This window comes from Amblyraja radiata, chromosome 18 (genome assembly GCF_010909765.2).
Source record: "Amblyraja radiata isolate CabotCenter1 chromosome 18, sAmbRad1.1.pri, whole genome shotgun sequence".
Classification (NCBI taxonomy): Eukaryota; Metazoa; Chordata; class Chondrichthyes; order Rajiformes; family Rajidae; genus Amblyraja; species Amblyraja radiata.
Window position 1 is genome coordinate 48665916 of NC_045973.1, and position 12814 is coordinate 48678729.

General features: G+C 42.4%; 1 protein-coding gene across 1 annotated transcript in view; it reads right to left on the reverse strand.

The window, feature by feature from the left end:
* Positions 1-11021, reverse strand: part of LOC116983517 (NUAK family SNF1-like kinase 1) — a 67005-nt gene extending 55984 nt beyond the window's left edge. Inside the window, exon 1 of the mRNA XM_033037329.1 lies at positions 10358-11021. Coding sequence (XP_032893220.1) covers positions 10358-10738 — 381 coding nt within the window. The 5' untranslated portion in view covers positions 10739-11021. The remainder of the gene's footprint in view (positions 1-10357) is intronic.
* Positions 11022-12814: the final 1793 nt, after the last annotated feature.

Sequence of the window (12814 nt, forward strand, 5' to 3'; positions counted from 1 at the left end):
GAACATTGAGTTAACCTATAATGAGCTTTTGACAGCTCTGCGGCTGCACTCGCTGGAGTTTAGGATGAGAGGAAGACCTCATGGAAATTTACTGCATTGTGAAAGGCCTGGATATAGTGGAAGCAGTGAGGATGTTTCCACTCGTGGCAGAGTCTAGGACCAGAGGGTATAGCCACAGAATAAAAGGATGTACCTTTAGAACGGATAATTAGGAGGACTTTCTTTAGCCAGAGGGTGGTGAATCTGTGGAATTAATTGCCACAGATGGTGGAGGCCAAGTCATTGGGTATTTTTAAAGCAGAGATTGATAGGTACTTAAGCCCCTTCTCAGCTCTCCCTCAGCCCTCGGGCTCCTCCTCTTCCTTTTTCCTTTTTCCTTTTTCCTTTCTTCTCCCCATCCCCCCCCCCCCCACCCCCCCATCAGTCTGAAGAAGGGTTTCGGACTGAAACGTTGCCTATTTCCTTCGCTCCATAGATGCTGCTGCACCCGCTGAGTTTCTTCAGCACTTTTGTCTACCATTGATAGGTGCTTGATTGGTACGGGTGTCAAAGGTTGGCAGGGAGAATGCAGAAGAATGGGTTTGAGAGGGAAAGATAGATCAGCCATGATTGAGCGGTGTAGTAGACTCGATGAATGGCCTAATTCTGCTCCTATGACTTAAGAACTAAATACACTGGATAGCACTTGAATCACATTCATCAAGGCACTTTTTGTTTGATTACACCAGGACTTGGTTAATCTCCATGTTTAGAACAGGTTAGGAAATAAGATCATATGTAGCAGTGTTCCCAAACATTCCCTACTTTTGCAGCTATATTGTTGAAATGATAATCCCAGCAACATATGAACGAGAAAAGGCTCAGTCAATTCTACTGACACTCACATCATCATCAAAATCCTGGAGGGTCACCTCTGATTGCAAGCTAAACTGGGATCATCATTGTAGCAACATGGCTACAAAAGCAGGGAAGGCTTGGGGTCTCTGCAACATATGGACTCATTTCCTAACCTGACAATGCTTCTCCATTGCCTAGTGTTCAAGTAGGGGTGTGTTAGGAAGCTCATCAGTCATCAGACTGCATTCAACTGCAAAATCTAGTCAAATATTTGACAATTGGTCCCAGCCACAGTATTCAATGTCCATCAGCACAGGAGCATCTTAAGGCCGTGTCCCCTGATCAACTGGCTCTCTACCCAAGACTGCGTAGCCAGTCACAGCTCCAATGCCTTCTCTAAATGAGCCATTGATACGACCAAGGTTAGTTGAATAATGACTAACCATGAGATGAGTACTGTAGGGAGGTGGGTAATCTGATGGAGGGTGCCAGACCAACAACCTTGCTCCCAACATCAGCAAGACTAACGAGCTGACTGGTGATTTCAGAAAGAGAAAGCCAAGGATCCACCATCATTGAATGGACAGAGGTGGAGAGAATCAACAGCTTCAAGTGCCAGGGTTTACAAATCTCGGAAGACGATCATATAGAGAGATAAAGAACAATGAATGAAAGATAAGCAAAAAAGTAACAACGATACAGGAAACTGGCCATTGTTAGCTGTTTGTTGGGTGAAAACGAGAAGCCGGTGTGACTTGGGTGGGGGAGGGATGGAGCGAGAGGGAATGCTGTGGTTACTTGAAGTTAGATGGTAGGTAGAGGAATATTGACTGGTTGCATCACAGCCTGGTTCGTCAACTTAAATGCCCAAGAACGAAGGAGGCTGCAGAAAATGGCGGACATTGCCCAGTCCATCACGACTATTGACCCCTCCACCAATGAAGGGATTTACAGGAAACGTTGTCTCAGAAAGGCAGCCAATATCATCTACAGCCCACGCCACTCAGGTAACACTCATCTACCATCAGGAAAAACGGACAGAAGCCCGAGACCTGTGACCTTCTGATTCATGAACAGCATCTTCCCATCAACCATTAGGCGCTTGCAACACACTGCACAACCCTAGCTACAACCCCACCTCAGCAAAACTCTATTATGTAGGTATGTTGCAAAGCCTACCTGAAGCGTCGTTGAAGATCTGCTGCTGAGGTTGTGCGCGATTTTGGCGCCGTTTAGAGGGGGCGGGTTTAAAACGCGATTTTCTCTAAGCTGTTCCAATCGAAAATGTTCAGCCTAGTTAATTATTAACGAAAAATCGCTGATAGACCCCGTCGCAAAAGCTATTATTAGGTTTAAAGGCCTTGAATAATAGTTATAGTAGTTTAAAAATCAATCTTTAAACCCGCGACCGTCAGCAACCGCAGGGTCTCATAAAGAAAATAGCAGAAGGTAGGTTGTATATTTTTACATTCAAAAGGGCTTCTAAAGATCCTTTTATACAAAATTTAATATTGCGAGTAGCTCAATTTGGGCCCATTATATCGCGCAGTATTTTTCTCGGCATTTGAGGCACAAATCTACCGCAATGTGAACGTTCTAAACCAGCGCGTTCCACAGGGACCCACTGGAAAGCTGATTTAAATGGGCATTTATTTACAGCAATTGAACACTAAATTCCTTCCATTTGGCCTATAAATTAATGTAAATGAGATTTAAAAATCATGTTTTATTGTGAATTATTTGTGAATATTATTTGGACATTTAGGCTATTTAAAAATGTTAATCATTTATTAAGAAATGGATAGGTGTTTAGATCTAGTCATTGAAGTCTGAAATTAGCTACAATTAGGTAACTAACTAATTATATGCTTTAATTTCAGGTCATCCAAGTAAGATTATTTTATATTTGTTTCAGAATGCTTCAATCTATGATAACTGAAAATTTCATTCAGTTCTCTTAATTTTTAAGAAAGTTATGGGCTTTTGACTGTTCACGATCACAGCTTTTTTGTTATGTCCATAGAAAGTCAATAGGGAACAAGATGCTCATTTCCCAGTATGAAAATGGCCATAACTTTTTAAATACTTGAGATATGAAAGTGAATTAGGTGTCAAATTAAACTTATTTTTATGCTTTATCTGATGGGATAAGTTACAGACTTGATTTTTAAAATCTCAAAATTTTGTAACATTGCTATATTATGGACACGCTGAGTTGTCCTGCTGAGTTACCCCAGCATTTTGCGTCTATCGTCGGTGTAAACCAGCACCTGCATTTCCTTCCTACACATTTACTCTACAATGGACTTTGTTTAGGTTGCATCACGTACTTCAGTTTGCACTATTCTGGTCTGGTTACCTGGTATTACCGATAATTAGTCGTATTATTGATTATTGCATATTTAATTTTTTTTATGTTACGTTAATGTGCCAGTAATTTTGAAGCAAGAAAAAATGTCATTGTTCTACTCCCAAGCCTTGGGACAATTAAACACTCATATCACTTGACTCTTGACCATATCTATTCCCATCAACAGATCTCACCTGTGACTGTAAGTTAAATTATCTATGTAGTGTAGTTCTCACTCAGTGTTGTGAACTTCACCACAAGAAAGACTGAGAGCAGCCACGTGATGAGACCATCACAATCTCTAACTACCCTTTCACTGAACAGTGCTCTGACTTAGATAGATAGACACACGTGTAGGAAGGAACTGCAGATGCTGGTTTGTACTGAAGATAGACACAAAATACTGGAGTAACTCAGCGGGACAGGCAGCATCTCTGGATAGAAGGAATGGGTGATGTTTTGGGCCATGACCTTTCTTCAGACTGAAAGTCAGGGGAGAGGAAGACACAGAGATAAGGACATAGAAACATAGACATAGAAACATAGACATAGAAAATAGGTGCAGGAGGAGGCCATTCGGCCCTTCGAGCCAGCACCGCCATTCATTGTGATCATGGCTGATCGTCCCCTATCAATAATCCATGCCTGCCTTCTCCCCATATCCCTCGACTCCACTAGCCCCTAAAGCTCTATCTAACTCTCTCTCAAATCCATCCAGTGACTTGGACTCCACTGCCCTCTGTGGCAGGGAATTCCATAAATTCACAACTCTCTGGGTGAAAAAGTTTTTTCTCACCTCAGTTTTAAATGATCTCCCCTTTATTCTAAGACTGTGGCCCCTGGTTCTGGACTCGCCTGCATCTAGCTTGTCCAGTCCTTTTATAATTTTATATGTTTCTATAAGATTCCCCCTCATCCTTCTAAACTCCAGTGAATACAAGCCGAGTCTTTTCAATCCTTCCTCATATGACAGTCGCGCCATCCCAGGGATCAATCTTGTGAACCTACGCTGCACTGCCTCAATCACAAGGATGTCCTTCCTAAAATTAGGAGATCAAAACTGCACACAATACTCCATATGTGGTCTCACCAGAGCCCTATACAACTGCAGAAGAACCTCTCTACTCCTATACTGAGATCATCTTGTTATAGAAACATAGAAAATAGGTGCAGGAGTAGGCCATTCGGCCCTTCGAGCCTGCACCGCCATTCAATATGATCATCCAACTCAGTATCCTGTACCTGCCTTCTCTCCATACCCCCTGATCCCTTTAGCCACAAGGGCCACATCTAACTCCCTCTTAAATATAGCCATTGAACTGGCCTCAACTACCTTCTGTGGCAGAGAATTCCAGAGATTCACCACTCTCTGTGTGAAAAATGTTTTCCTCATCTCGGTCCTAAAAGATTTCCCCCTTATCCTTAAACTTTGACCCCTTGTTCTGGACTTCCCCAACAACGGGAACAATCTTCCTGCATCTAGCCTGTCCAACTCCTTAAGAATTTTGTAAGTTTCTATAAGATCCCCCCTCAATCTTCAAGCCGAGTCTAATCCAGTCTTTCTTCATATGAAAGTCCTGACATCCCAGAAATCAGTCTGGTGAACCTTCCCTGTACTCCCTCTATGGCAATAATGTCTTTCCTCAGATTAGGAGACCAAAACTGTATGCAATACTCCAGGTGTGGTCTCACCAAGGCCCTGTACAACTGCAGTAGAACCTCCCTGCTCTTATACTCAAATACTTTTGCCATGAATGCTAACATACCATTTGCTTTCTTCACTGCCTGCTGCACCTGCATGCTTACTTACTTTCAATGACTGGTGTACCATGACACCCAGGTCTCGTTGCATCTCCCCCTTTCCTAATCGGCCACCATTCAGATAATAGTCTACTTTCCAGTTTTTGCCACCAAAGTGGATAACCTCACATTTATCCACATTATACTGCATCTGCCATGCATTTGCCCACTCACCCAGCCTATCCTATCACCTTGCAGCCTCCTAGCATCCTCCTCACAGCTAACACTGCCCCCCAGCTTCGTGTCATCTGCAAACTTGGAGATGTTGCATTCAATTCCCTCGTCCAAATCATTAATATATATTGTAAATAGCTGGGGTCCCAGCACTGAGCCTTGCGGTAACCACTAGTCACTGCCTGCCATTGTGAAAAGGACCCGTTTACTCCTACTCTTTGCTTCCTGTCTGCCAGCCAGTTCTCTATTCACATAAATACTGAACCCCCAATACCGTGTGCTTTAAGTTTGTATACTAATCTCTTATGTGGGACCTTGTCGAAAGCCTTCTGAAAGTCCAGATATAACACATCCACTGGTTCTCCCTTATCCACTCTACTAGTTACATCCTTGAAAAGTTCTATAAGATTAGTCAGACATGATTTTCCTTTCGTAAATCCATGCTGACTTTGTCCAATGATTTCACCACTTTCCAAATGTGCTGCTATCCCATCTTTAATAACTGATTCTCGCAGTTTCCCCACTACCGATGTTAGACTAACTGGTCTGTAATTCCACGTTTTCTCTCTCCCTCCCTTTTTAAAAAGTGGGGTTACATTAGCTATCCTCCAATCCTCAGGAACTACTCCAGAATCTAAAGAGTTTTGAAATATTATCACTAATGCATCCACTATTTCTGGGGCTACTTCCTTAAGTACTCTGGGATGAAGCCTATCTGGCCCTGGGGATTTATTGGCCTTTAATCCATTCAATTTACCTAACACCACTTCCCAGCTAACCTGGATTTCACTCAGTTCCTCCATCTCATTTGACCCCCGGTCCCCTGCTATTTTCGACAGATTATATATGTCTTCCTTAGTGAAGACAGAACCAAAGTAATTATTCAATTGGTCTGCCATGTCCTCGTTCCCCATGATCAATTCACCTGTTTCTGACTGCAAGGGACCTACATTTGTTTTAACTAATCCTTTTCTCTTCACATATCTATAAAAACATTTGCAGTCAGTTTTTATGTTCCCTGCCAGTTTTCTTTCATAATTAGAATTAGAATTAGATTCCTTTATTGTCATTCAGACCTTTCGGTCTGAACGGAATTATGTTGCCTGCAGTCATACACAGAACCAATAAAAACAAAACATACAATAAACACAAATTAATCATCCATTAAAAATCTATTTTCCCTTTCCTAATTAAGCCCTTTGTCCTCCTCTGCTGGACTGAATTTCTCCCAGTCCTCTGGTAAGCTGCTTTTTCTGGCTAATTTGTATACTTCATCTTTTGTTTTGATACTATCCCTGATTTCCCTTGTTATCCGAGGATGCACTACCTTCCCTGATTTATTCTTTTGCCAAACTGGGATGAACAATTGTTGTAGCTCATCCATGCAGTCTTTAAATGCCTTCCAATGCATATCCACCGCCAACCCTTTAAGAATCAATTGCCAGTCTATCTTGGCCAATTCACGTCTCAAACTCTCAAAGTTACCTTTCTTTAAGTTCAGGACCCTTGTTTCTGAATTAACAATGTCACTCTCCATCCTAATGAAGAACTCAACCATATTATGGTCACTCTTGCCCAAGGGGCCACGCACAACAAGACTGCTAACTAACCCTTCCTCATTACTCAATAGCCAGTCTAGAATAGCCTGCTCTCTTGTTGGTTCCTCTACATGTTGGTTTATGAAGGCCAACTTATGAAGGTCTTGTTATGGACGCGTATTGTGTGAAAATGAGACATCAAAAGAGATGTGATCAGGGAAAATGTAAATAGATCATTGTTAACTCAGAGAAGGTGATAAAAAAAGCAAACAAAGATAATATGTAATCGGGGACAATCAGACTGGTCAGAGACCTGGGATGGGGAGGGATGGAGAGAGAGGGAAATCAAGAGTTACTTGAAGTTAGAGAAGTCAATATTCATACCGCTGGGGTGTAAACTGCCCGAGCAAAATATGACTTAGATATATGTACAGACATTTCTTATCATTGTTAAATCAACGACTAGAAATTCACTATCCAACTCATTCACGGAAACACTATCAGCACAAGAATGACAGCTGTTAAAAGGCTCAGATTTGGATTTTGGAAAACATTTCTTTTCTCATGCACTAAGAATGAATGTCACAAGTATCTAATGGATCAGCAACTATGATTTGTTATGCAAATTTGGAGTAACATGTTCTGGGAAATGGAAGCAGAGTAGTGCATTTACATTTTGTGAAATGCTGGAACTAAAACACTTTATTATAGTACTTCAATGTTCAAATATCACTTATTCTCAACTTTGGCTTTGCATTACAAGGTTGACAATATTGGTTGTATCTGTTGAAGTGTATGTAATGAGAGACTAAAACAATTAGGAGGTTGAAAATCCATCTTATGACCAAAGAAGCTGGGTTTTTAAAAAATATATAAGGCAATCTTAACCATCATGTCTAACTTAACATTTTGATACAAATCACGGTGTCATTTCCAATAACTTTTTTCCCTGTTGCCTAAAGTGATGAGATATGTCGAATTTATTAATTATTAATTTGACTAATTAATTTGTAAATAAATATCTTACTGAGCAGTTATTTGTTCATATTGATTAATGATGGACTATTTTAAAGTGGCATGGTGGTGCAGCTGGTAGAGCTGCTGCCTCACAGTGCAAAGGACCCAGGTTCGATCCTGACCTCGGGTGCAGTCTGTGTGGTGTTTGCACATGATTCCTGTGATCCCACATGATCCGGTTTCTTCCCACATCCCAGAGTCGTGCGAGTTTGTAGGCTAATTGTAGGTATGTTGCAAAGCCTACCTGAAGCGTCGTTGAAAATCTGCCCCAGCCCGTGTGCGCGATTTTGGCGCCGTTTAGAGGGGGCGGGTTTAAAACGCGATTTTCTCTAGGCTGTTCAAATCGAAGATGTTCAGCCTAGTTAATTATTAACGAAAAATCGCTGGAAGACCCCGTCGCAAAAGCTATTATTAGTTTTAAAGGCCTCGTATAATAGTTATAGTAGTTTAAAAATCAATCTCTAAACCCGCGACCGCCAGCAACCGCAGGGTCTCATAAAGCAAATAGCAGAAGGTGGGCTGTATATTTTTACATTAAAAAGGGCTTCTAAAGATCCCTTTATACAAAGTTTAATATTGCGAGTAGCTCATTTTGGGCCCATTATATCCTGCAGTATTTTTCTCGGCATTTGAGGGCACAAATCTACCGCAATGTGAACGTTCTAAACCAGCGCGTTCCACAGGGACCCACTGGAAAGCTGATTTAAATGGGCATTTATTTACAGCAATTGAACACTAAATTCCTTCCATTTGGTCTATAAATTAATGTAAATGAGATTTAAAAATCATGTTTTATTGTGAATTATTTGTGAATATTATTTGGACATTTAGGCTATTTAAAAATGTTAATCATTTATTAAGAAATGGATAGATGTTTAGATCTAGTAATTGAAGTCTGAAATTAGCTACAATTAGGTAACTAACTAATTATATGCTTTAATTTCAGGTCATCCAAGTAAGATTATTTTATATTTGTTTCAGAATGCTTCAATCTATGATAACTGAAAATTTCATTCAGTTCTCTTAATTTTTAAGAAAGTTATGGGCTTTTCCTGTCCACGATCACAGCTTTTTTGTTATGTCCATAGAAAATCAATAGGGAACAAGATGCTCATTTCCGAGTATGAAAATGGCCATAACTTTTTAAATACTTGAGATATGAAAGTGAATTAGGTGTCAAATTAAACTTATTTTTATGCTTTATCTGATGGGATAAATTACAGACTTGATTTTTTAAATCTCAAAATTTTGTAACATTGCTACTAATTGGCCTCTGTAATTTGCCCTGAATGTGTAGGGAGTCAATATGACAATAGAGTAGCAAAGAACTGGTGTGAACGAGTGATCGCTGGTTGTTGTGGACTTGATGTCAAAGAAGCTGTTTCCATGCTGTATCTCTCATTACAGTTGAGTTCATCCAACACTATGTGTGTTGCTCAAGATCCCAGCATTTGCGGTTTTTGTCTCCATAGGAAACTATAAGCATTTTTACTGTTTCAACTATACCTTATTGGTTCCTATGTGATCCCAGCAGTTATCAGGCAACTGAATCAACCTACCACAACTAGAGAGCAGTCCTGTACTACCATCTACCTCATTGGTGACCCTCGGACTATCTTTGATCGGACTTTACTGGCTTTACCTTGCACTAAACGTTATTCTCTATCATGTATCTATATATACACTGTAAATGGCTTGATTGCAATCATGTATTGTCTTTCCGCTGACTGGTTGGCATGCAACAAAAGCTTTTCACTTTACACTGTACACGTGACAATAAACTAGACTAAACTGAGTTGTATTCATCACAAAACATTTCAATTTGGTTAGTTTAGTTTTAGAAATGCTTACATTAAAAGATGTGTTTGTATTAAGTTACAACAAGGCACCTGAATAGTGACTTATTGTCATTTAGGTTTATTATTGTCACATGTACTGAGGTTGAATGAAAAGCATTGTTTTGTATGCCATACAATTAGATTAGATAATACTATGCATAAATATAATCAAGGCAAACTCAAGTAAGAGGGGCAGAGCAAAGGGGGAGATACAGAGTGCAGAATATAGTTCTCAGCACTGTAGACAAAGTCCAATAATCCCTGTTTCATAGACAGTCTAAAGTCCTCAATGAAGTAGAGGTGAATCGGACAGTACATAGGTTGAGGAAATAATGAATAACAGATGAAAAGTACACAAAGTGCTGGAGTAACTCAGTGAGTCAGGCTGCATCTTTGGACAACACGGATAGGTGACGTTTAGACCAAGTCGGGACACGATCCTAGGACCTCTCCCATCCAAAGCAAGAACCATCCCAGTGGATCAAGAAGCCAATTCACATTCAGTCTAAATGAACGGACCCCACCTAATCATGTTCTCCAGAGATGCTCCCTGACCTGCTGAGATACCCCAGTACTTGGTATACTAACTTGTGGAAGGACTGTAAATCACCCGCCTGATAACAGAGAGGAAGACGCTGTTCCTGGGACTGGTAGTGCGTGTTACAACAGCAGTTAACAGTAGTACTGCACAGAAAATAATTAGCTCTGTATCATGCATCTCAATCAGTTTACAATAGATTTGATTTCCAAAGTAGCGCAAGGTGTTTTGTTAAATGGGTGAGATTATACCCAACTCTACTTACAATCCTGCCAGTGGCTCGCTCCTGCGCCTTCTTCACTTTCCCACAGGCTCCACAGCCCAGTGTTTCCAGCAGCTGGTATCTGTGCTTCAGGTTATGCTTGTGATGGTGTTTCTTCACATTGGGGAAGAACTTGCTGCCTGCATCGGGTCTCTCCTCCCAGTCCTGCTCGTCCGGGCACTCGGCCCTCTCCCTGGTTACCATCGTGTGTACCTGTCGCTTCCCCCTTTCTTCAAGTTTGCCTGCTCTCCATCTGTACCCACTGATGTCTCCGGACCAGGGAGATGAAGGGCTGGCGGAGACGAGCCTTCCTGCCTGCACCTCCTGGGAGGCTGTGTGTGCAGCTGGGCGCAGCAGTCCGCTAACAGCCAGGCTGCTCCTCATACAATCAAGTCTGATCTCAACTGGAAATATACAGGTTCTGCTTGGGTGAAATGCGCTTATCTGAAGCCCGGGTCTCTTCCGCTGTTGCTCCGGAGACAGCTGTGAAATAAAAGCTGCTTGCAGCTTCAACCTCTCCCTTTATCTCCGGGCGGCAAGGGAATCAGCACCCAGACACGTCCGCGGCTGCCAGCACTTCAATGAATCAGTCCTCAGACACTTGCTGCATTCCACTTACCCAGCCGCACAAGCTGCCCGCTGCCCTCTCCCAGCAGCCAGACAAAGCCACACGCTGCCGTCTCTCTCACTCCCCCCCTCTCTCTTTCTCTGCCCCTTTATCTCGCCCACATCTGCCTCATGATCTCTTGTCCCCGCCTCCTCTATCTGTTTGCAGCTGAGTGTTGCCATTGCTGCTTGAATCTGCCGGTGCGGCGGTTTATCTCCCGCTACTGATGAGATGACTGGCTTTACTTCCTTCATATCTACTTCCAAGCGTGAGAGGGACAATAGTGTCAATAGACACGAGGCAATAGGTGCAGGAGTCGGCCATTCGGCTCTTAGGGCCATTCACTGTGATCATGGCTGATCATCCACAATCAGTGTTCAAGAAGGAACTGCAGATGCTGGAAAATCGAAGGTACACAAAAATGCTGGAGAAACTCAGCGGGTGCAGCAGCATCTATGGAGCGAAGGAAATAGGTGACGTTTCGGGCGGAAACCCTTCTTCAGACTGAGTTGTAGCCTTCAGCAGAGTACCAATCTCCTGGTTCATCGAAGAGTCATGGTGTCCTTGTACATCAGTCACTTAAAGCATGCAGGTACAGTAGGCAGTGAAGAAAGCTAATGGCATGTTGGCCTTCATAACAAGAGGAGTTGAGTATAGGAGTAAAGAGGTCTGAAGAAGGGTTTTCAGTCTGAAGAAGGGTTTTGGCCCGAAACGTCACCTATTTCCTTCGCTCCATAGATGCTGCTGCACCCGCTGAGTTTCTCCAGCATTTTTGTGCACCATCCACAATCAGTACCCCGTTCCTGCCTTCTCCCCATATCCCTTGACTCCACTATCTTTAAGAGCTCTATAACTCTCTCTTGAAAGCATCCAGAGAATCTAGCGTGTCCAATCCTTAATAATCTTATGTTTCAATAAGATGCCCTCTCATCCTTCTAAATTCCAGTGTATACAAGCCCAGCCGCTCCATTCTTTCAACATATGACAGTCCAACCATCCCAGGAATTAACCTCATTAATTAACTACGCTGCACTCCCGCAATAGCAAGAACGTCCTTCCTCAAATTTGGAGACCAAAACTGCACACAATACTCCAGGTGTGGTCTCACCATGACCCTATACAACTGGAGAAGAACCTCTTTACTCCTATACTCAACTCCTCTTGTTATGAAGGCCAACATGCCATTAGCTTTCTTCACTGCCTACTGTACCTGCATGCTTTAAGTGACTGATGTACAAGGACACCAGTCATCCCCATCCACGACACTTCGCTGAACCAGGAGATTGGTACTCTGCTGAAGGCTACAACTTTCAAGACTCGCTGTCCCGTCATACAAGAAATCCAGGTGGAACCCCCAGAAGGACAGCCTGAGTGCAAAGAGACAATCGGGACTAAACTGTAAATCAATCCTCCACACCTTAGGACAGCACAGTGGCGTAGGGTAAAGTTGTTGCCTTACAGTGCCAGCTACCCGGGTTCGATTCCGACTACAGATGCTGTCTGTAGGGAGTTTGTATGTGCTCCCCGTGACTGCATGGCTTTTCTCCAGGTGGTTTCCTCCCGCGCTCCAAAGACAAGCAGGTTTGTAGGTTAAGTGACTTTTGTAAATTGACCCTAAACTAGCATAGAACTAGAGTACGGGGATCGCTGGTCAGTGCAGACTTGGTGGGACGAAGGATCTGTTTCCATGCTGTATCTCTAAAACTAAAACCTGCGGTAGGGCTTGCATGTGTTCACTTCCTTCATGATGAAACCAGGTAGCTTATGTGGCTGCCATGCATCACTTCCAGGAGTGCTCAATGCCTTTCATCCACTCTTTGAAAATAGTGACACAGAGAATGAGAGGGACAAAG